Below are 24,191 nucleotides of genomic sequence, written 5' to 3'. Positions count from 1 at the left end.
GCGCCACTCCATCTTCCCCAGCCCCGCTGCCGTTGCTCAATTGTTCAGGATCACGGCACAAGATAGACAAAAGCCTTTACCGCCTTAGGTTTACAAGAATACAAGAAAGCTTCCAAAGCAACACAGCACCCCAGGCACGCCTGAAATGCCTGGGGATGCCCTATCATGATAATTAGCTTCTAATGGGAAGAGGCATGCATCTAGGCGTGATGCATGAGAGATTCCTCGCTGTGCACCGTGTTGCCCCCTTATCCTCTTTATGAGGTAAGGGTCCCTTTGTCAAGGGTCGGTGTCCAGATTTTTTTTGTCTATCACTGGTAACGGAGTTCGTTCTCTCTGCCTTTGAATGAAGCTTCTCACTGTATTCTGTCATTCCTCCCTGTAACTTCCTATTCCGAGATACGGAGAAGTCGCCATGCACGCGCATAGGAAAGTGACGGGCCCTGACGGTCACATCTCAAAGGATCTGGATTATGCATCAAACTCAAAACATCCCACGAAACTCACACAACACCCTTTTGAAGATTCTGGTCGATACATTACCTGTTGACCCCAAGAGCTTGACAAGTCTGCAAAGCCAAGGTTATACTAGATTTCACCTGAATACAAGTCATTGGTCATCACGTTCCCAATCATACAAGATATGGATAGGCTTCCTCAACATACTTTTGGTAAGCGTCAAGGCTTTTGTGCTCAAAAGCCGAGCAAGATTTTAGTTCTCACAAGTATTTATAGAGACAAGCTCCTCGGGCTTTCGTCATCTCTTTCCCTATCCTCCTTACACTTCACACAAAGTTGCAGCCCAACATTCCAGAAGCTTCAGTTTCCCAGTAACAGAAGACGAAATTCACCAGTATTTCATCAAACAAAATCGTTTGTCAGACCCAGTCCTCAGTGCCAGCACTATGTCTACTCCAATTGCCCCCGGGCCAGACGAAATCAGCCATTATTACTATGGGCTTCCAAGCAGACCACGGCTTGTTGCACGGACAAACTTCGCAGACAAGTGGAAGAATATTAAAGGGGTGGAATTTGCTCCAGCAAAGGTTCTACGAAATGTTGGTAGACATCCTATTGCCGTCCTTTGGAATGACTCAACGGGGCCTTTACGCCGCAGCATTATCGAAGCACTCATAGGTATCGACTGGTCTGCCATCGATATCCTATCGATCGGATCTGAAACCGATGAGCCAAAGAAATGCCCCGTTGTGCTTTTTATATCTGTCCGCCCAGATTCAACATCCTTTGCCACATGCTACGCAATTGCCAGCAGATGCCTTAAGATTCTTCGAAGCCACTCTATTCACGATGTGCACGTCGAGATAAAAGAATCTGACGTACAAAGAAGCTATTCAATTCCACAACAGGCGCCTATCGACTCTCCAAAGCTATCCAGTGGTCCTTTCCGCGTGTATTCTCACGCTGGGGCTCTCTGGTCCGAGTTCCTGGGCGTCTCGGTTGCCAACTCGACTACACCCTACTGTAACGGCACCAAATGCTTGTATTTGCGTCAAAGAAACACGAATAATGTGCTCGCTCTGACCTGTCGGCATGTTGTTTTGCCTCTGCTAGGGCCCGAGAACAGATTTGACGACAGAGACAGAAACTCTCAGTCTGAGCTCATTATTCGACCCGGCGACAGGGCTCTTGAATATCAAAAATCTCTCATTGCTGGCCAACTTGAAAATGTCGGCGATTTGGTCGAAATGGCCGATAGTTCCTTGACGTTGAGTCTAAATGAAAAGCAGCGCCGAAAGCACATTCTGAGATCTAGTTTACCTGGTTGGAAAGAAGTAGAGCGACACCTTGAGGCTCTGTCTGAACCCGCCACGCGAATCATTGGGCATCTCTTGTATTCTCCCAGTCATGCCAGTAGTGAGGCAAATTCCGGTAATCCCAGACTCCGTGATTGGGCACTGATCCAAGTCCATCAGAACAAGCACAGCACGCGCCTCACGGCCCTTCAAAACCAAGTGAGGGTTGGCCCAACTCATGATCTTACTCACAAATTGTTCAGCGCAGCGATGGCAGAGAAAATCAACTGTCACTCTTGGTTACCCCTCAATCCTGGCAGAGAACCTGCATCTCTCCTCAGACAGACGATTCCGGAGACAGAAATGTTCAGGCCGACAGAAGAGACTGGAAGTTTAGATGCACCGGCAATCGTTGTTGTATTATATGGAGCTACTTCCGGCTTATGTATTGGTCTTGCCAACGAAGTCAAATCTATCACCCGTAAGCCGGTTGATGGCTATTGGTATGAGTCTGAAGAGTGGTGTCTTATTGGTCAAAGACTTACATTTGATTGTCGCCGAGACCATTTCTCACGAAACGGTGACTCAGGGTCCTGCATCTTTGACGACCGTGGCCGAATTGGTGGGATGGTAACTGGCGGACTTAGTGAAGGCCATGATGTTACCTAAGCCACGCCGGTGGACTGGATCCTCAAGGATATCGCAAATTGTGGTTTTGTTGTCGAACTACTTTAGTTGACCACGCGTAAAGTCATTCTTACGTCAGGTAAATCTTCAATTCCAGCACCTGAGGTATGCTATCCAACATGAACCAATTCTACAAGCCCATGGTTGTTCAACGCTCCACCTCCACTCGAGTGTGCTATCCGCACAACTAGCTGTGCAGTTACCCATCGCTCTAGCTAAGGTTTAGCGACAAAGTCTCTTCTTTTTTATATTTTAAAGAATTTCTATTTAATTTTATATTTAAAAATAAGTAAATTTAATTTTTATATTTAAATAATAAAATTTATAATAACTTTTTGTTTTATTAATAGTTTTAATTATTTTTTTTATTAATTAAAAAAGTCTTTAATATTAAAAATATTTATAACTTTAAGCTTTTTTATAATATAAGTAATAAATACTTTCTTAACATTATAAAAATAATCCTTTACTTAATAAAAGCTTAAAGGTTAAGTAATATTATAATAGTAATTACTTTTAAGTTATAAATATAAAAAAAATAATAGCTTAAATAACTCTAAGAGTTATAAATAAGTATATAATATAATTAAATAATCCTAAGTATTATTTAATTATATTTATCCTTAACTTATATTTCTCTTATTATATTATATTATAACCTAATCTAATTTATTATTAACTCTTTAATTAGATCCTAAGGTTTAAGGCAGCAGTTATATAATCTGCTAAGACTAAATATTAAGGTTATTGTGTTTTTTGGCATAGTATATAATGCCTTATATTATATTATATTAAAAATAAATATTATATTTTATTATCTTACTTTAAGATCTTTGGCTTTGCTTTATATATTATTAAATAGGTATTTTAAGTTTTAAATAAGTAAATAATAAATATAATATATTTACTAATTAATATCTTTAGATCTTTAAATTTAGATATAAAAAACCTAATATAAGGGATAGTCGGTTATGCAGGGCTGTCTCACCCTTTTATGCATATCTCAGGGTTTTATACCCAACTAAGCAAGCTTAGTTGCCCCCCGCCCCCCGGCTCGAGCCAACGGGTACTAAGGTAGCGCCTTCCACTCCCTTGGTCTTAGTCAGCTTCCCTGTCAATCGCGGTCCACTCTCAACTACCTACCATTCACTTTGACAATAAGAACTCCAGTGACAATCCTTGGGATCCCCAATGGACCTCCAATGGACCTCCAATGGATGGGCCTGGCGGCAAGTCCAACTCGCCGGGCCATGACAATAGGCGCCTGCACCCCAATTCAATTCAAGGCGGGAGACAATGCCTAGCAGTGCCACACAATAAACAACCGCTCATGTGTGAGGTGGATGCCCTACTTAAGTCACGGTACCCTTTAATCGCATCAACTTCTCTTCAACATTCTTACCCTCACTACTTGTTTTCAACTCCTCATCTCTGCCATTTTAACTTTGCATCTTCTCGTTGGCACAACTTCTTCTCCTCTCACTACCTATTCAGTACATCACTCCTCTCGAATACCATCACCATCTGGAGAGTAGATTGGTAGTTCGCTATCGCTTCCAACGTCCCCTTCACTCCTCGCGTTCAACCACTCCCTCCAAGTTTGGCCACTCGTAGCCACTGGATTCGACCAAAGACCACAAGAATATTACGAGGCTTCGAAAAGTAACGCAGCACTCTAGGCGCGCCTATTACGCCTAGAAGTGCCCTGTCGCGGTAAATCGTTCCCGGCGGGAAGAGGCATTTGCTCAGGCGCAGCATTTGATAAAATTTCCTCACTATTCGCCGTGTTACCCCCTCTCCTCTTCGCTAGGTCAGGGCCCCTCATTCTGAGGGTCGGTGTTTAGACTTTCTCTTCTTTTTCCCCTTGCAACTGGCAACGGCTGTCAACAACCGTTACGCTATATCAGTGCACGGTTCATAAGAAGCCTCTCACATTCTACATCTTTCTGTCGATTTCCTTCTACTTCACCTCTGTTGTTTATCCCCCCACTTTTATCTATTGTTGCCTAAGCTACGCGTATTTTACGTCGCGTTCCTCTCGCAATCTCTTCTTCTCTCTCTTCACCCGCGCATCACCACTTACATCTTCAGCTTCACTCTGAACTCCAAATCTTTCCCGCGCACAACTCTACAGTTATTCTGCATACAAAACCCCTCTCTACTCCAACTCATCCTCGAGCACATCGTTACACTTTCGCGATGTCTGATTCTGGTGATCCCCTCCCGGACGAGCAGCCTCTTGGCAATGCTCTCCTTGGAAAGGATATTGGCCAGCCAATGCCCACCAAGCAAGACCCCAATCCTTCCTTCGCAATGAAGCGTCAGACCACTGGTCATTTCCATCACCTGTCGAGTATCGATGGTCAACTCCACAAAGGCTTTCATGGAGGCACTGTCGCTCGTCTTGGCGTTGGGCCATGTCCTGGTCTCCATGTCCGTTCTGAGATTTCAGTTGGACAGTTCTGCCAAGCTCAGGTGCACACTCAGTTTCTTGTTCGCAACGGCTCATCTCTCGACAAGTTCTCTGAGTTGATTATTCCACTTGCCACTATCCTCGACAAAATATCCGTCAACGATGTCTCCGTCGACGATTACCTTGCTCTGTCAACCCTTCATGCTTTTGAAGGCATGGATTTATCCGGACTTGGACATTATGGCAAAGGCTCAGATGAGCTAGGCGAGAACCTGCAAGATATTGACCTTGCCAAGCCAGCGATGTATATCGGCAATATCTCTCGTGAGGTTCGCCACATTCGCGTTGACTTCGACTGGAGTCAGGTATTTGTTATCCACAGCCCGGAGTTTGATCGCAACTAGAAGATGCATCCTACTGCCACGCAACAAATTACCACCGCTGTCCGTGCAACACTCAAGGAACAGAGCTCGTCATCGTTGGAGATCTGGTTTCTTCCCGAAGAATCCTTCACCCACCATAATTGGCATGGCATCCTTGCAAACCTTCAGGCCTTCGCAAACCCGTACGCGGAGTACCTTACCAAAGTTCGTTCCGACTACACTGATCTGACGTACAAAAACATCGGTGCGCTCGACCCTGAAAGCAGACCCGATCGTGCCACCCCCGGCGCTACTTACTTCTTCGGCGGCGAACATCGCACGGTCGCATTGATTGCTAGTGCAGCAGAAGAGCAGGAAATGCAAGATACTCGTGCAATCGCTCTTTTCAACACTCCCCTGCAAGCCGTCATCATTCCAGATATGTTCTCTGCATGGCAGCCACAAGATGATGATCTCGAAGTCTATGGCATACCTGCAGATGGCACTCTAAGAGGTCACTATCTTGTCCATTACCTGGATCCTGAGATCGCTTCAGGTGTTCCAGATGTCGGTTCAAGCTGTACCTTCTTTATGGACATCTCCTGGCGTGATCGTCAGTTACCTAAAGCTGATCTGACCCCTCAACAGATTGCTCGAATCACTCGCGATATAGCCAACCGCTATCAATATGCCGAGCAAAAGTTCACCAATGTAGGCAGGTCAATTGAGCAAGAGATCCAAGCTGCTTTCGATCGAGATGATACTGAAAAAGCTGAGTATCTCCAAGAGTCGTTGGAAGAGAAATGTCAGCACGCATTCATTGAAACAGCTGCTGAGCCTATCTACCATCTCCTCAAAGGCCCATCTGCCAAAGCTGCTGCCGACCTACCAGATCAGCCTCCTTCTGTTCAACGTGCAGCGACTGCTGAGGCACTGGCTTTAGAGCTCCGATGCCGTGATGGAGAAGATGATCACGTATGGTACAAACGCCTGAGCACTTGGGTTCGTGACAATGCCACTATGGCCGTCTCTGAGGTTCGCTCGGATAGAGGACCTGAGTTTCCCGCAATTGCTTTGCCCCTCCCTCCCGGCACACAGTCTAACCTTGCTCTCTACTATTTGCATACTGGTAGACAAGTCAACTGGCCCCCAGGTTTCTCGAAGCCTTACTTGGATTTCCAAATGAGCACGTTGAGGCCGTCTGGGAAATTCCACACTTTCCTAAATAGTCTGTTTAACGCTGGCTATTACAACAAAGAGACCAAGTCCTACATTCCTTCGACTATTGCCATCGAAGGATATACTGGCGTTGAGGTCAATCTCTACCACCGCCCTGATGATACCACAACACGTACAGAATGCAATACCATAACTGAGATCAATGCTCGCGCCAAAGCAGTAACTGGGACTGTTGTCGGTAGCTTCTGGAACTACAGTCACAATTTCCACCATGCCGAGCCTCTTATGCTCAGCTTTCACGTCAGGTTTCCTGGCCTCGCCCGTGCCTACCTCAACGGAGAATTCGAGGGCGAATGCGAACGTCTAGTAGAAAGCCTCAAGGAGACTCCACATGGTTATGCCTTTGTCACTGGTGGTCCCGGTTCAGGAAAGACTACCACTGCCATGCAACTCGTCGCTGCCATCGTTTCCGGCGGTGTTGGAGAGATCCGAGAGCATGAACCTAAGCCCTCTGTCTCTGAGAAACCTGAGCCCATCGCCTCTGACAAGCCTGAGTCCGTCGTCTCTGAGAAAGCCGAGTCTATCGCCTCTGACAAGCCCGAGTCCATCACCTCTGAGAAGCCTGGCTCCACTGTCTCTGCCGACGTCAAGACCGAGCCTTCTGACGGGTTGAGCGTCGATGATGACGATACGTGCTCAGAAGATTCCTTCTGTTCGGCTGTCTCTGAACTGGCTGTTAGTACTGATACTGGGAAACTTGAAGAGGAGCGCATAACTGGCGCTCCTTTTGAGATTTGTGATGGAACCTCTATGCCCTCAGACTACCGCGTCCTTCCGACTATCAGTGGCCGTGACCTCGAGTGTGGGTTGTATGCTCTAATCGAAAGCATGCGGCACCAGATGCCAGACGGTGCCGCCACACCAAGCTCAATTGATGACCTTCGGTCTATTGTCGCTAGCCCAGATTATGCCCGGATGATGGCAATTTCTCAGGAGAGTGGCTCATCCAACATGTCGGTTGATGGACTTGCGTGCGTTCTCAAACTCTGGAGCGAACATCAAGGCCGCATCCCACTCCAGCTTGCTGTTATAATTGATGGGAACCCGCCTACCTCAATGCCCATCTTCGCATCGCCAGGCCACCACACCATCTGGATCCACAATGACAACGCCATAAAGTTGTATGGTACATCCTATAACCACTTCTCTGGATTGTCCTTGGCTCCATTGGTATCTGCTTCCCCTGTAGATGGCATCCCGCCCGCTACAGAGCCCGCTGTCAAGTCTAACGAGTCTGCTTGGGACCAGTCCGCACCTCCCGCTCCCGCTGCTTGGGACCAGTCCGCACCTCCCGCTCCCGCTGCTTGGGACCAGTCCGCACCTCCCGCTCCCGCTGCTTGGGACCAGTCCGCACCTCCCGCTCCCGCTGCTTGGGACCAGTCCGCACCTCCCGCTCCCGCTGCTTGGGACCAATCTGCACCTCCCGCTGGGTCTGCATGGGACACTAGCGACGCGAAAATAGGCAAGACATCTACTGTCGCTCAACAAGTTCTGGATCTTTTCCATCATGTCCATGGCGATAAGGGCTTTGCCGTTCCTGGAATTGATGATCCGGCAAATGAACCACCTGTGGCTCCTATTACGAAGTACGACAACCCGGCGCCTGATGAGTACCAGAAGGCACCGAAGTTCCAGTCAAAGGTTGGTCACTCTGTTGATCACGAGTCCACTCCGGCTACTGCAAAGGTTGCTTGGACTGCAGGCCAGAACAAGCTGGTAGACGATGCTGCTCGCCGAGCATCCCAGGCCTGCCCTGGCAAGGTGGTTGCCCGCATCCTGCCATGGAAACGAGAGTTTGGCAATCTCCAACGGGTAGTCGACGCGGAGCCTGTTCTTATCCAGACCCAGGGTCACTCTATCGCCTCCAATGTCGACATGGCAATGGCTCGCCATCTCAATGCCTTCAGATCTCGCCAATTTGAAGACAGCCACCCTGTGTGTGTCTTTGCATCTCTCTCTGAGCTTGCCCGTGGCATTGCACAAGCTGACAAGCAAAGTTGGTCGGGTGTCATCGCAGCCTGGAACGAGAAGAGGAAAGACCCCGATGCTTTCGCCGTGAACCGCGCCAAGCATCAAGCTGAGTTCCGCACACTGATGGCATATGCAGTGTCACAACTTGACATTGTCGTTGGGACTCCAGTCGCTCTAGTTGAGTTTGCTCAGCATACCGAATTCGTCCCACAGCTGATCGTCGTGGATGAAGCTGCTCGCCTGACCGAGACTCTATCGCTTGCCCTCCAGGCTCAATGGCCGGCTGCGTTCTCTATCTACATTGGCGATACTCAGCAGTTCCCGCCTATCGGACTCACTGTAGGGCAGCGTGACTTCAAGGCTGTCTTCTCCTACCAGAGGCAGATCAGCCTTTTCCATCGTATGGAAAACGCCGGTAGAATCCTAGCGCGCCTCCGCCGAAACTACCGCGCACGCGTCAACGCCGTCTCGTGGGCTCAAACCATGTTCTATGGTGACAACATGACTGTGGTTCACCGAACACACTGTGAAGCCAGCAGGAAGTTCCACGATTGGGTGCAGGAGAAGTTCAGGCGCTGGAACTGTCTCTCTACGACATTGTTGATTCGACCCGACAATTCTGAAGAGACCAAGAGCGGCAACAGTTTCTCGAACCCCGCCAACGCCAACTTCGCGGTGCAGCTCGTTGTCCAACTCTATCGAGCTACAGGTATCGTCGACGCTCGTGACTTCTCCAGGCGCGCGTCAGTTCTCATCTTGACTCCATACAAAGCGCAGAGACGAATGTATGATCTCTTGCTGCTGGAGTTGACTGAAGCCGAAGTCCCCAAGACTCTGGTCGAAGTCCGAACCATCGACGACTCACCTAGTCACGAAGCGGACATCATCATCCTCGACTGGGTACGCACTGTCAAGAAGGGTTTCATCGCTGATTCCCACCGCATGGCAGTCGCTCTGTCTCGTGCTCGTCTTGGTACCATCATGATCGGTCCTGGCAAGAAAACCCCGCTCACTTGGCCGCTGAACCACCTCGTTGGTTACCTCGAGGAACGCAAAGCAGTCATTAATCTCAAGGACCACTGCCGCTGGTACCTGATGTGCCAGAACTGCTGTCAGCCTGGTCACCTTGCCACCGACTGCAGATTTCAGCCTAAGTGTGTTCGGTGCGATGGAGCATCTCATGCGACTCGCAACTGCCCCCGCGCAGAGGAGGACCAGATTTCGACATCTGCTTCCGAACCAGTCACTGCTGACGATGGCATCCAGCGAGATGTTCTGAACCCTCCACGTGTTGACTTCTCTGGCTCCAAGCGGATCAAGAAGAACAGTGCTGATCGTGAGGAGGCCTTTGCAAAGCCTGATAAGCACAAGGATGCCATGCGCAAGCACTTCCGCGATGCTATGCGAGGGCTTCGCAAGGTCAAGAAGGGTCAAGATGTCAAGGAGGATGTGGAGAGTGAGGATCAGGATCAGGCCGGTGGTAATGGTAGTGCTGATGAGGGCAACTGGTAGGAGGGTTGCATATAATGACATGATATGTATGAGTTTACAAAAATGGTGAAAAGGCAGATGCTTATATGGGATTACGGATGATCAGATGGTATGCTAATTAATATATACGCACGCCTATATATCTTATCGGTGCCGTGATGCAAATTATCCACGTAGTGTTTTATCTCTTTACAGTGATGTGCGAACGTTAGCAAGCAATTTGAGAGATACCATCAAGAACCCTTGGGTAGCCTTTGGTAATCCAATGGGACTCCTATGGAACTACCCTGCCTAACGGCGACGACCCACTTTACTACGGCCCACGCTACCTAAGGTTATCTTGCACATTCAACCTCTCACAGAAATCGATAGATGACTTTATACTTTCCGAGACTCAGTTTCACAACCCTTCCCACACCAAGAGCCTCATGAGGTGGCCGCAGCCTCCCGTTATGAGATCACAGCTGCTCCGCCAGGTCTGCTTCACATTCGCTCATTCATAGGCGTTCAGATGTTGGTGTCTTACTCTAGTATGAGATACTGAGTAAGTAATCTGCTGGCGAGTAAACGACTTGATGACACGGCATAGCAAGCCTAAAAGCCGGACTAAAAGAACAAATTCTAACCTGGCACCAGTAATAATCATAACCAGAGTCAAGCCTTGGATTCAAGAAAATCATATCCCACACAGCTGAGGCACCGCTACACCTCTGACTAGATATACGAGGAAGAACACAGCCAGTCGAACAGGCTTGTCCTGTTTGGTAATACGGCCACTTACTCTCGAGTCTTCTCTTGAGTAAGTAAACGGAATAGATCAGATTGGTGATCTGTTCGGCTACGCGCCTGACGGCGGAACACACTTTGTGCTGGCATCGAAGTGTGCACTCCTAATCTTTATCCCCTATATCACTAGTACAGTCACAGACAACGCGCAGTCAACGGCTTTCACACTATCACTTTTCTCTTGGTCGCCATCAAAAAACTCTTCCCAACTTCGCTGTGTTCCGATATCGCGAAGAGCTTCTGCGGCCCTTGCAACAGAGCTGTCACCGACTGTGCGTTGCCAGCTGTCAGCACTTGCGAACTACCAGCAACGCCTTGCTACGTAAAAGCCCTTGGCCCAAACGGAGCTTGCCCCCAAGGACGGCAGGAAGGGCAATAGAAAGCAGAAAAGATTTGTGGGAAGTGAAAATTGGGCCTTACTTATCCTTTAACGCACATCTTCACCTTTCCAACACCGAGCAAAAGGCCTTACCCTCTCCCACCTCATCCTCTCCGACATCCTCTCCTACATTCTCTCCCACGTTCTCTCCTCTCCACAGTATTATCACCCGCCGGCTGGTATTCATGGCATGACCTTCAACCTGTTCTGCTCCTTCTTCAAATCCCCTTGCACTTGTTCTTCAGTCGATGTCGGCCTCGAATCCTGTGTTCATTGAGTCGGACACGAGCAGTAGCGACGACGATTCATCTCTTTCAACTTCCGGTGGTTCTCAGCCGCCTAACATGGAGAACAATGGCCCTCCTCCTCCTCCTCCAAACGGAGCCCCCCCTGCAAATGAAGCTTACGCAGCCTAGGATGCTGCAGCTTATAGACAGCGCGCTCCTCTACCTCAGCGACAGCTTGCTGGCCAATACTATATTGAGCAGCATCCTCCTAATCGCTATCCTCCTAATCAGCACCCTGGTGGCTACTACAACGAGCCATATCCTCTCGATCACTATGCCCATGGCCAATACTATATCGAGCAGCATCCTCCTAATCGCTATCCTCCTAATCAGCACCCTGGTGGCTACTACAACGAGCCTTATCCTGTCGATCGCTATGCTCATAACCAGTACCCGGGTTACTACTATGATAGGCAGGGCCAGCACGACATCCATGCTCGTGGACGACTCCCCCAAGACTATCACAGGGCGCAGCGTCGTAGTCGCTCTCCCCAGCAGTACCGTGGCTACAATGACCAACGTCTTTATGACTATCCCTCACCGGCTCGTCTCAATGCTCTAGGCAACGGCGGCCCTCCTGGTAATGGCCCTCCTGACAACGGCGGCCCTCCTGACAACGGCGGCCCTCCTGACAACGGCGGCCCCCCTGACAACGGCGGCCCTCCTGGCAATGGTCCTCCTCGCAATGGTCCTCCTGGTAATGGCCCTCCTGACAACGGCGGCCCTCCTGGCAATGGTCCTCCTCGCAATGGTCCTCCTCGCAATGGTCCTCCTGGTAATGGCCCTCCTGGCAATGGTCCTCCTGGTAATGGCCCTCCTGACAACGGCGGCCCTCCTGGTAATGGTCCTCCTCGCAATGGCCCTCCTGACAACGGCGGCCCTCCTGGTAATGGTCCTCCTCGCAATGGTCCTCCTGGTAATGGCCCTCCTGACAACGGCGGCCCTCCTGGTGATGGTCCTCCTCGCAATGGTCCTCCTGGTAATGGCCCTCCTGACAACGGCGGCCCTCCTGGTGATGGTCCTCCTCGCAATGGTCCTCCTCGCAATGGTCCTCCTGGTAATGGCCCTCCTGACAACGGCGGCCCTCCTGGCAATGGTCCTCCTGGCAATGGTCCTCCTGGCAATGGTCCTCCTGGTAATGGCCCTCCTGGCAATGGTCCTCCTGGTAATGGCCCTCCTGACAACGGCGGCCCTCCTGGTGATGGTCCTCCTCGCAATGGTCCTCCTCGCAATGGTCCTCCTGGTAATGGCCCTCCTGACAACGGCGGCCCTCCTGGCAATGGTCCTCCTCGCAATGGTCCTCCTCGCAATGGTCCTCCTGGTAATGGCCCTCCTGATAACGGCGGCCCTCCTGGCAATGGTCCTCCTCGCAATGGTCCTCCTGGCAATGGTCCTCCTGGCAATGGTGGTCATGAACTCCCAGAGTATTTCGAGCCAGAGGTTACTCAAGATTATGTCTTGAGAGATGTACATGTGTTGCCCAATCGGCCTGCTGGTCAACATGCAACAAGGCACACACACTTGACATCCCACGAGAAGCTCATGCTCTTCTTGGTCTTTCAACGACTTCGAGACACAGCAGAGCCCCGTTATCAGCTGACTGTGGGTGACTGGCAGGGTTTCCTTAACGCGCTTTTCGACAATTGGAACTCCCGCTTTGATCCCCCTGCCAACCCGGAACTTCCTACCCGCCTGAGGAAACAAACTCAGTTGGAGGTGGGTACACTCAAGCAGGACCATCCTCCTTCGATCGCAAGGCAACGATCCGGCGATCTTGGAGTGGGCGATATGCGCAAAAAAGCCGAGAAGGTCTCCCTTGGTTTGTCACTCAACTACGAAACCGGTTCAGTCCTGTGGACGTGGTCCGACTCGAACAAGCAAGGCGTCAGCCACCAGTACGTGACTCTGGACCCTGGCAATACTGAGGTCAGCATCCGTCAGGATCTTATCCGGCAATATGATTTTTGGGAGCGTCAACGTATCAAACAGTACAATAAAGATCTTCTTGTGTCCTGTTGCCGCCGAATCATCAAGCGATGGGTCCATGAGGGCACTGAGCGCATTGGTCTCCTGAACCGCGACGAAGAGCCCCAACTGGAGACACTGGTGCTTGCTTGTGACATTGTGCGTTCCGATGCTGCCCGACTGACAGAGGTCTCGCGACTGGTTGATAGTCTTGCGCTTGGTAATGGAAGTGTGTGGTAGTCCCGAGCGCGTCAATCAGTACCGTTCTATTCTAGTTGAGCTTCCGTTTAGGGCTGCGATGGGAAGGGGTCAATGAGTGCAACAGGTCATGTAGACGGGAGTGATACCACAAGATGATATCTATAAATGTTCATCCCCTATCGGGAAGTTAGCCTAGATCAATGAACCCTGTACAAAACTTGATGAGCTCTCTGGACGTGTGGCCCTTGTGATATTGGTTGCAAAGTGAGGTTTTATGGCCATATGGTCTCTCACTAGGTACAAAACTTACATAAATTACCTACGCCGGCGTGGGGGGATCTAGGACAGTGACATCCCAAAACAACCTTGCAAGCTCTTTTCGAGGCAGGTACGATTTTAATCAACTGCCAGATATCAAGCCTCGCAGACTACCTAAGGGATAATATTTTCAAGGTCTAATAATATAAAGTCATCTAAAACGCTCTTGTTATCTTAACTAAACCTTCTCAATCAACCAGAGTCAAGACAGGTAACCCCCTCCCCCGCTTAGGTACGTAGGTACCTTGGGCGGCGCGTCCCAAGTCGCGGTTGCCGTAGCACAGAGTAACGTGACGTTCCGGGAGTACCTACCATAGCACCTAGTTCACGTCAAGCTAGGCCACTGTTCCTTAATCTTCAAACACTATTTTTTTGGTGGGATCTCGGATGGGATATCTGTTTTTTATTTTGTTTCTTTGAGTTTGTTCTGCTACGTCACAATTCGCGATCCTCAAGTTCTCTGTTAACGGTTTTATGATCTTCTTCGGCTCATGGTCCATCTTGTTTCAGTTCTTGCTTCCTCGACTGCCAAGATTTTACGGATACGACTTCCCTCATCATGGATCGGTGCCAATCTAGTGACAACTTCAGAACATCTAATGAACAGTTTAAGCCAGCCAGGAATAACTTGGTAATACGGCCACTTACTCTCGAGTCTTCTCTTGAGTAAGTAAACGGAATAGATCAGATTGGTGATCTGTTCGGCCACGTGCTTTAAGGCAGACTGTACTTTGTGCTGGCATCGAAGTACGGGTATTATTATACCTCAGAAGATATCCCAGTTGTCCTACCTAGGTACTATTACCTGCTTTACCGGTCTCCCTCATGAGTGTCGCCCCGCGTACAATACAAGCTGTTCCTTCTCGATTCAGGAGAATCTTTGTATGTTCCTTCCTTGCTGTTCGAGTGCTCTGCCAGGTCTCATCGTTGCAACTTCCCCTGTTGTTAGTACGACTCATACTGATTTGTCAAAGGCTTCCTTCGTTCCTCCCTCCCTCCACTTGTGTAGATCTCGGACTATTTTCCAGTGAGGTACGATATCCTCCCCTCGGGTTCAACTATCTCCTTTTTTCTCTTCTTCTTCTTCATCCTCTGTCTCGCAACCAATCCATTCTTCCTCCCACCCCGGAACGCTGTCACAAAGCTTCAAGGTTAGGGCTGCTGGTAAGTGAGCTGATTATATCACTATTTGGCGTATTGCTAATTTAAGCAAAGTGTCGGGCATCATGGAACCCTCGAAGAGTTCTCAGATCTCTAAAGGTGTTGCAAACAACCCAGAGTTCCAGGCATTGATGCAGGGCTTCGCCGCCAATCTTGCCACCTTCCTGGATAATGCATTGTCGGCCAGCAACGTCAAAGCAGAGCCCTCAAGTCATGTCAAGGTCGAGCCTAGTGGTTCTCTCCCAATTGAACTTAGCCACTATGCCAGTATCAAGAATGAAAAGGCAGATAGTGACAGCCACACACAAATGGTCATCGACCTTACAGATAAATCTGGAACCAGATTCAAGGCCAACGATCCCACCAAAGACTCAACTGTCAGCGCCAAAGTCCCACCAACCCTTTCAAACGATCAAATGAGTCGAGTTGCAGACTCACCAATCTTTGTTGAAGATGACGACGATCTTCCCCTCGCCCCAAGCATCGAATCCCCACTTCCATCCCATTTCAAACCATCACAAGGCTCTGCTAGGGACACCAAGGCTAGCGCTTCACAATCCGGTGTCCGAAACAAGTCCATTACGGACTTCTTCTCCAAGTCAAGTATGGGCCCGCCAGCCATTTCCTCTGCATCTTCAAGCCAACAGCCAGCGACTATGGTTACTCCTATGCCCCCAAGACGAAAGTTGACTGAAGATACCGACGATGAGACACTCTCCGTTGAATTCCAGCGCAAGAAGCACAAGAAATATCAAAAGGGCTGGAGGGGACCATATGCCAGACCTCATCGTAAATACGCTTCCCGATACTTGGACTTTTCAGAAACTGAGAGTCCGCAAACTCCCATGTCTTCAACATCTGTCCTGGGGACTGTCAACGATGATGTGGATGATGATTACATGCCAGACCAGGATGATGACCTTGATGATGACTCCGATGGCACTGAAAAGTGCCGCCGCCAAGTCGCACGCCAGTGCAAAACTGATAAAAGATCACAAGCTGCAACATCATCATCATCCTCTCGTCTGGAGGTCTCGCGCTCAAAAGGATGCCGTAAAGCCGGAACCTTTACGAACCAAAAGTTCGAGAATGACGTCTCGAACAGTTTCAACGACATTGATTCTGACGAGGACTTTCTGACGTATGGTACTGCCCTTGTCAAAGCCAGTCATGCCCACAAGGCTTTGGTCCGCAAAGAACTCGAGAAACCTTATATGATTGAGTGGGCTGAGGAGGCAAAGAAAGCGACCCCTGGTTTCGACGGTAACAACAACAGAGCACACATCACAACCATTCTCAGGGATCTCTATGAAAGCGACAAGCCCAAATTCTACAAATGGATTATCCATCTTCGGGCAGAGGTGCAGATGAAACTTGATACTTACGGCTCAACTCGGTTGAATACATGGTTGAATGCCACTCTGGGCGATGACACATGCTTCTCGGGTGTCTTTATGGCCTTTCCAAATGCGAATCTCACTGAAGCTATACAAATCGCCATCAGTTTCACATCCCAAAAGCTTCATTGGGCACAGTATCAATTGATAGACATTACTCTTCAACGATTCAAGAACGCTTCGAACAACGCTATCAGGAAGAAGTTTTGGTTGTCTGTCGACCATTCTCCCGCCAATTTCCAAAACCTGTTGACCGGCCATAGCGAGATCTCCCATCTTTGCGATTGGAGACGCTGTACGAACCCCCGTCACATAGTCGTTGAACACCACAATACCAACATTGGCCGGAGCAAATGCTTTCGCAAGGCTGAAACAGATGCCGAGTTCAGGCGTGTTCCTCGTCTGTGCAGAGACCATGACCCTCCCTGCCTACTTCACCAATCTGCACTCCCAGTGGCCACGCGAGTTCTACTCGAATATGAGCATCTAGGCAACGAGTTGCCCATTGAAAAATTGCCACCCCAAACTCAATCAACAAATGGCCCATACATCCTCAATTCGGGAGTCCCATTGTATCGATGGGAGGATAACAAGCGGGTACTCAAACATCAATATGCGGCGCCCATGGTCGGGCCAGTTTTCCCCCTCACTCAAGCTCCCTCAATGACGTACTCAGGAACCAACTTCATGTTGGCAGTGGGAGAGTTGCCTCAGCCGCTCGACTGAGCTTACTGCTGACCTCGAACATGGTGCTTATCGTCGATGGTGTTGATCCTTTCTTGGTAGCAATCTTGGTCTGTATTGTTCAATCTTTGCAAGGAACGCTAGGAACTCGATACTGCTATTCTTTTCAAGTCATGTACATGAACCTCATGGACTTATCAACTTAGTCAGATATATCATCTCTGGCCTTCGTTGACAGCAGTTTGTATACAATACAGTGATGGCTATTCAGCTACAGCTTATGCTGCGGTCACTGTGTTAGTTGCTTATTGTTACTGGTCAAATCCAAGTGGGGTGCGTTCCGTGTTAACCAGCCTAACAACAATCCCATGCCTAGTCGAGAGCTGAACCATTGGAGATCCTGTGGGGACCCAATGGAACTCCAATGGTATCCAAGATCCTATTGATCTTTCGTTTCTAATAGTGTCCTTCTAGCGGAGCACCAGAGAAGTGGGTCACCCATTAAAGCCGAGTTAGAAATTCAGCTGGAGTACATAAGGTGAGAGCACAATGGAATGAACACAATTCATATTTCCTACACAGCGTGCTCATCAATTTTCGCTAGCTCGCTATTTCTTCCACCTTTCAACTTCCTTCACCCTCACGAGGTGCCCAAATCCCTCACCTTCAACTTATCACATTTGCTACTCCCATCTCTCACATTTCTTCGCCCTTTTCCTTTTGCTATAATCCTATCAACGTCAGCTTGCGCTCGTCTCTCGACAATATGGGTGACAACGAAGAACTTCAGAATGCGCAACTCCGTCCCAACCGCCACGCTATTGAAGACGGTATCCCAGGCTACCCAGCCATCACGCCGTTGGAAGACGCAGCCCTCACGCAACTATTCGTGGCGTTTCATCCGGGTGCAACCCAAGTCACCCTTGAAATGAAGTTGAACTTGATGCAGGAAATATATCGAAACTAGGATACTTCGGATATGAACCCCATCTACTTCCCTGCGGAACCTGGATCTCCCTCGATCACACGGATTGGAGCCCCAGCCGGCGTCTGGACCGAGGACTTGGACACTGTCAAGACATCATCTAAGCCTCCGAAACAGCCCCGTGTGCAGCGAACGTGAGTCTCGCCTCAGCACCCCTAATGAAGTCTGGTAGTATGCCACTTGGTCGAACCTTGTTTATCTAATTTACCTCAGGAGTAACATGGCCAAGAAAAGAGCCAGCCAACAGGACGCTGAGCTATCCGAACAAAGGCAAGCTCGCAAGAAAGGTCAAACAGCATACTACACTGTTACTGTTGATAAGAGGCTTGCTCTGCGTTTCAATTGGAAATGTGCGAAAGGAAAAATCGGTGCCTTTAATAAGGTTAAATTTGTGCCTGGCTGGGATATAGTTCGAGCCGAATTTGAAGCCAAGTTCAGATACGATTTATACTGGGGGAACGCAACGAAGTCTTTTAACCGCGACCTTATTATCTCTACGGGTCGTCATATGCTACGCGAATTTGCTAAGGCCAAGGCAAAGGGCTCAGCCTTCCCACTCAGCAGCGAACATTCGCTCAAAGGCCTTATGCAGACGACGCTGACTCGGGACGTCGACGATGCCACAATCGCGAAGATCATGGCACATAGAGAGATGATCGCGCAGCAAATGGCCGATCCTTGATCAGTTGCGGTACCCTTCACCTGGAGTTTCAATACTGACGAATGCCGGGTTTGGCATGACTGGGAAATGGGTTTATTGGTTGGTCGTTACTGGGAAACTGACCGTATTTGAGATTTTCGAGATCGGGTTTTTTTTTCTTCTTCTTTTCATTTGTTTTTTTTTTTTTCTTTGCGATATTATGCTTCCGGTCGAGAGGAAATGGGTCAAAATCGGTTTCCTTTATTTGGTGTTTTGGGCAACTTCTATGGGGACAGCACTCATTTCGGGAATGGGAATCAAAAAGGAACGGTAATTCAATCAGGAATGGCATTGAAATGGGAATATCACTTCGGGTAGCATTGAGAATTGAACGCTTGTTAATGGCTATAAAGTACAAGACCCTGATGCTGACTGCTGTTATCCTAGGCAAGGCAAATGCCTCCGCCTAGCCTGGCCCGAAGGTCCTCCCCTTTTGCCTCTTCTTACTTGGCCTTTTGTGCCTCTTATGCCTCTTATGCCTCTTTGGTCTAATTTTGAAGCTGTCGCCAGTGCCTAACTAGGGATATTTCTTCTCAAGGAGGCGGTTTTCTCTGATCCTTATAGAGGGAGTTTTATAACTACCACCGGGGGGGCTATAGCCGCCTTGTCTTTAGTAATCCTTCAGGGACCTTGCCAAGGGCCACCTTAAGTAAAGGGCAATTAAAGTAATAATTTAAACTAAGGTAATAATAATTTTAATAATAATTTTAATAATAAATTTTATTTTTATTTTTTTTTTATTTTTTTTTTTCCTTATTATTAGCCTTGTATAAGGCTATTAAGCTTTTTAATTTTTCTATAAAGGCTTAAATAATAAGACCCTTATAATAAGTTATTATTATAAAATTTAAAATTATATAAGGTTTATCTGCCTTAATAATATAATTACTGCCTTAATTAGATAATATTAATACTAATTATAGGCTTACTCTTAGTAATTAAGTTATTTTTTTTCCTTTATTTTACCTAAAGGACTAAGATAATATTATACTTAGCCTATTTATTATAAAGTATATTTCTTAAATTATTCTTTTTTTCTTTTAATTATATTTATTAATATTAATTATAACTATTAATATTTTTAAGTTTATAAGTTAGCCTTAAAAGCTATATTTAAGTATCTTTAAAGTCTAATATAATTTAAATATTTCTTACCTCTTAGTAGGTAAAGCTTTATTAAGTTAATATTATTATAATTAGCTGCCTTAATTATAGCCTAACCCTAGCTATATATAACCTAGCTAAAAAGCCTTACTTACTTTTTAGCTAGCCCTAATCTTCTTCCTGTAACCTACTTTAAAGGCATACTTAAATTATTTATTATGCTTTTATAGTAAGTAATCTAATCTGACTTTTAATTATAACTACTAATAGTATTATAGCTTTACTATTATAATACTTAAAAGAAGCCTATAAGTACCTAATCCTAATAGGTATTATTTAATAAAAGGTTATAATATAACCTATAAAATTAAATAAGCTATTAAGAAAGATAATTATAATAAGCTTTATAATATAATAATAAAAATTAAAATAAATTAAGAAAAAGAAAATAATACTAATTATATTAAATTAGTGATTTTTAATTATAAGATATTTTTATTTTTATAGCCTTATTATTAGCTAATTAATAAAGGCTTTTTTAATTATAAGATAAAGTTACTTAAAGAAGTAAACCTAAGCTAAAGAGAAAGGGAATTTATTAAGGCCTTTTATAATAACTTATATAATAAGTAGCTTAAGGCAATTTAATAGTAGGCTAAAAAGGTATTAGAGAAGATTAAACCTTAATAAAAATAGAAAAAAGGTAATTATAGGGTTTTATAAGAAGAAAATATATTAAGGTTTATATAAGTTTAATTATTTAAAGTTAAAAACCTAAAGTTATAATATTAGTATTAGTAATATAAAAAGGGTTAAATAGGTTATAAGATATAATATATAATAAATTTAATAAATTAGCTAAATATTAGTATATTATTAATATAAATAGGGAATAATTATTAATATAATACTTATATATAATAGCTTATAGCCTAATTAGGGCTATTATATAATTAATTATAATCTTATTAATATAATTAAATTAATATTAAAATAAGCTAAAGGTAATAATTATTATATATTATATAAATAGCTAAAGTTATTAAAATAAACTTCTTTTTAAAAAGTAAATTAAGTTTCATTAAAATAATTTTTAAATATAATCTAATTAGCTTAATTAGTTATATAAATTTAAATTACTTAGGTAATATTTTTTTTTTTTAAGTTTATAAATTAGTCTTAAAAGCTATATCTAAGTATTTCTAAAATCTAATATAATTTAAATATTTTTTACCTCTTAGTAAGTAAAGCTTTATTAAGTTAATATTATTTTAATTAACTATCTTAATTATAGCCTAAACTTAGTTATATATAACCTAACTAAAAAGCCTTATTTACTATTTAGTTAGCCTTAATCTTCTTCTTATAACTTACTTTAAAGGCTACTTTTTTTTACCAACCTCTATAGATATTATACTTAAATTATTTATTATACTTTTATAATAAGTAATTTAATTTAACTTTCCTTCTTTTAATTATAATTACTAATAATATTATAATTATATTATTATAATACTTATTATTAAAAAAAGCTTATAGGCATTTAATCCTATAAGTATTATCTAATAAAAGGTTATAATATAACTTATAAAATTAAATAAGTTATTAAGAAAGATAATTATTTTTTTCCCTTATTATTAGCCTTATATAAGGCTATTAAGTTTTTTAACTTTTTTATAAAGGCTTAAATAATAAGACCCCTATAATAAGCTATTATTATAGAATTTAAAATTATATATAGTTTATTTATCTTAATAATATAATTACTGCCTTAATTAGGCAGTATTAATACTAGCTCTTAGTAATTAGGTTACCTTTTTTCTTTTATTTTACCTAAAGAATTACTCTTTAATTAATCTTTATAATATATTATACCTAGTCTATTTATTATATTTCTACTTAAAGGTTAGTTAAACCTTAATTAAGTAAGTAATTAAGTATAAACTTATAAGTAAGTTTCCTAACCTGGCTTTTAATTATTCTTACTAATAATATAATAGCTATATTGCCTTAATACCTATATAAAATAGCCTATAGCTATATAATTATATCTATTATATAACTAATTATAACCTTAATTTAGCTATTAAGCCTGCCCTAGATATAGCTAATAAAAAAAAACTTAAAGAGATTTATATAATAATAATTACTATTAGGAAGAACTTCTTATTAAGGTATAGATTTAACCTTATTAGGATAACTATTTTTAATTATAGCCTAATCTGGTTAATTAGTTATATAAATTAGAGGCATTATATTAGTTTAATTAATCTAAATTAGGTTAATTCTAAGCTATTAGGTCTTAAGGACCTAGAAAGGGGCCTAAAGAAAGGTTATTACCTTCGGTTAGACTAGGTAGCCTTCCTTACTGCCTTTATAGGTCTAAACTTAGTTACATATAAAGAGTGGCTCTTTAATATATCCGAAAGGGTTATTACTATTAAGGGGGAGCTGCTCCTGAATTAGTAAGGGGAGTCTATATATAGAGTTCTAAGATAAATACAAAGTAAAGGCAGGGTTCTATAAAGGAATTAGGTTAACTTTTATATAAGTTAGTTGGCAAAAGTTAAATTAACCTCTATTAATTAAATACACATAGTAGGGCATGTAACTAATTAACCTTATATATAAGAATAAATAAAGTGAAATCAGTGAAAAAGTAGTAATTTAAACTAGGAAGAAGGATAATTATAATAAGCTTTATAATATAATAATAGAAATTAAAATAAACTAAGAAAAAAAATATTAATTATATTAAATTAGTAATCTTTAATTATAAGATTTTCTTATTTTTATAATCTTATTATTAACTAATTAATAAAGGCTTTTTTAATTATAAGATAGAGCTACTTTATAAGCTAGAAGGAAAGTTACTTAGAGAGGTAAATTTAAGCTAAAAAGAAAGGGAATTTATTAAGGCCCTTTGCTTAGGTGGCTTATATAATAAGTAGCTTAAGGCTATTTAGTAGCAGGCTAAGAAGGTATTAGAGAAGACTAAACCTTAATAAAGACTAGGCTAGTTATGGTCTTAGACTACGAGAGTGTAACTAAGATGAGGGGGATGGTATACTGCGATGTCTGCTATCTACGGATAGTTAATAGAGGAGATAAAGGATAAGGATAAGTATATAAATAAAAGAGGGGTAATTATAGGGTTTTATAAGAAGAAAATATATTAAGTTTTATATAAGTTTAATTACCTAAAGTTAAAGATTATTAGTATTAGTAATATAAAGAGGGTTAAATAGGTTATAAGATATAATATATAATAGACTTAATAGATTAGCTAAATATTAATATATTAGTAATATAAATAGGGGTACCTAGGTAATATAATATCTTTAACCTAGCTAATTAAAGAGTTATTTAAATTAAAAAGAAAAATTAAAAAAAGCCTTATAATAAGGCTAGTCTTTTAAGGCAAAAAAAATAGCTTTCCTTATTATATTTATAAGCTTAAACTTAGCCTAATATAAAAAATAACTTAAGAATATAATTATTAAGGCTAAATAAATACTTTATATCCTCCTTTTTATATAATAATAAAAAAAGTTTATAAATAATATTTTAAGATTTAAAAGTTAAAATATTAATTTAATAATATATAAAGTAAAGCTAAAGACCTTAAAGTAAAATAATAAAATAAGATATTTATTTTTAATATAATATAATATAAGGTATTATATATTATATTAAAAAAAATATATAGTTATTATATTATTAGTAAAAAGGGTTAAAAGCCAGGTTAGGAAACTTACTTATAAGTTTATACTTAATTACTTACTTAGTTAAGATCTAACTAACCTTTAAGTAGAAGTATAATAAATAGACTAGGCGTAGTATATTATAAAGGTTAATTAAAGAGTAATTCTTTAAGTAGGATAAAGAAAAAAAGGTAACCTAACTGCTAAGAGCTAGTATTAATACTGCCTAATTAAGGTAATAATTATATTATTAAGGTAGATAAACCTTATATAATCTTAGATTTTATAATAATAGCCTGCTATAGGGATCTTATTATTTAAGCCTTTATAGAAAAGTTAAAAAACTTAATAGCCTTATATAAGGCTAATAATAAGGAAAAAAAAATACTAAAAAATATAATAACTTTAATATTAAGTCTTAGTAGATTATATAATTATTACTTTAAACCTTAAGATTTAATTAAATAAGTAGCTTTAATTTATAAGTATAAAGAAGATATTTTCCTTATTTTTATAAGGTTAAATGCCCTTTTTATTATTATTAAACCTAACTTAAATTATCTTATTATTATTAAGCTTTTTAACTTTTTTATAAAGGCTTAA

General features: G+C 43.3%; 5 protein-coding genes across 5 annotated transcripts; all 5 read left to right on the top strand.

Annotated features, from left to right (window-relative positions):
- Window positions 1–631: 631 nt before the first annotated feature.
- FOBCDRAFT_260900 (uncharacterized protein) lies at window positions 632–2,561 on the top strand. The gene is made up of 2 exons (XM_054704638.2): window positions 632–671; window positions 736–2,561. The coding sequence occupies exons 1-2, from the start codon at window positions 644–646 to the stop codon at window positions 2,421–2,423; spliced, it is 1,716 nt and encodes a 571-aa protein (XP_054560613.2). The 5' UTR covers window positions 632–643; the 3' UTR covers window positions 2,424–2,561.
- Window positions 2,562–6,191: 3,630 nt separating this feature from the next.
- On the top strand, window positions 6,192–7,745 carry FOBCDRAFT_118018 (uncharacterized protein; the record flags this gene model as incomplete). Its single annotated transcript, XM_059607735.1, has 3 exons — window positions 6,192–6,274; window positions 6,350–6,908; window positions 7,689–7,745. Coding segments are annotated over 3 exons (699 nt in total), but the record flags the coding sequence as incomplete, so codon positions are not given.
- A 4,891-nt stretch (window positions 7,746–12,636) lies between these two features.
- FOBCDRAFT_223540 (uncharacterized protein) lies at window positions 12,637–13,771 on the top strand. The gene has a single exon (XM_059609633.1). It carries the CDS (start codon window positions 12,912–12,914, stop codon window positions 13,572–13,574), a length of 663 nt encoding a protein of 220 aa, XP_059464922.1. The 5' UTR covers window positions 12,637–12,911; the 3' UTR covers window positions 13,575–13,771.
- Window positions 13,772–14,371: 600 nt separating this feature from the next.
- Window positions 14,372–17,137, top strand: FOBCDRAFT_293280 (uncharacterized protein; the record flags this gene model as incomplete). The annotated part of the gene is made up of 4 exons (XM_054704635.2): window positions 14,372–14,519; window positions 14,828–14,885; window positions 15,005–15,017; window positions 15,069–17,137. The coding sequence occupies exons 1-4, from the start codon at window positions 14,413–14,415 to the stop codon at window positions 17,135–17,137; spliced, it is 2,247 nt and encodes a 748-aa protein (XP_054560610.2). The 5' UTR covers window positions 14,372–14,412.
- A 724-nt stretch (window positions 17,138–17,861) lies between these two features.
- Window positions 17,862–18,762, top strand: FOBCDRAFT_201712 (uncharacterized protein; the record flags this gene model as incomplete). Its single annotated transcript, XM_054704634.1, has 3 exons — window positions 17,862–18,011; window positions 18,063–18,214; window positions 18,294–18,762. The coding sequence occupies 3 exons, from the start codon at window positions 17,862–17,864 to the stop codon at window positions 18,760–18,762; spliced, it is 771 nt and encodes a 256-aa protein (XP_054560609.1).
- Window positions 18,763–24,191: the final 5,429 nt, after the last annotated feature.

The sequence above is a fragment of the Fusarium oxysporum genome, chromosome V (assembly GCF_013085055.1).
Source record: "Fusarium oxysporum Fo47 chromosome V, complete sequence".
Lineage (NCBI taxonomy): Eukaryota > Fungi > Ascomycota > Sordariomycetes > Hypocreales > Nectriaceae > Fusarium > Fusarium oxysporum.
This window is presented reverse-complemented; position numbering and strand designations above follow the sequence as displayed.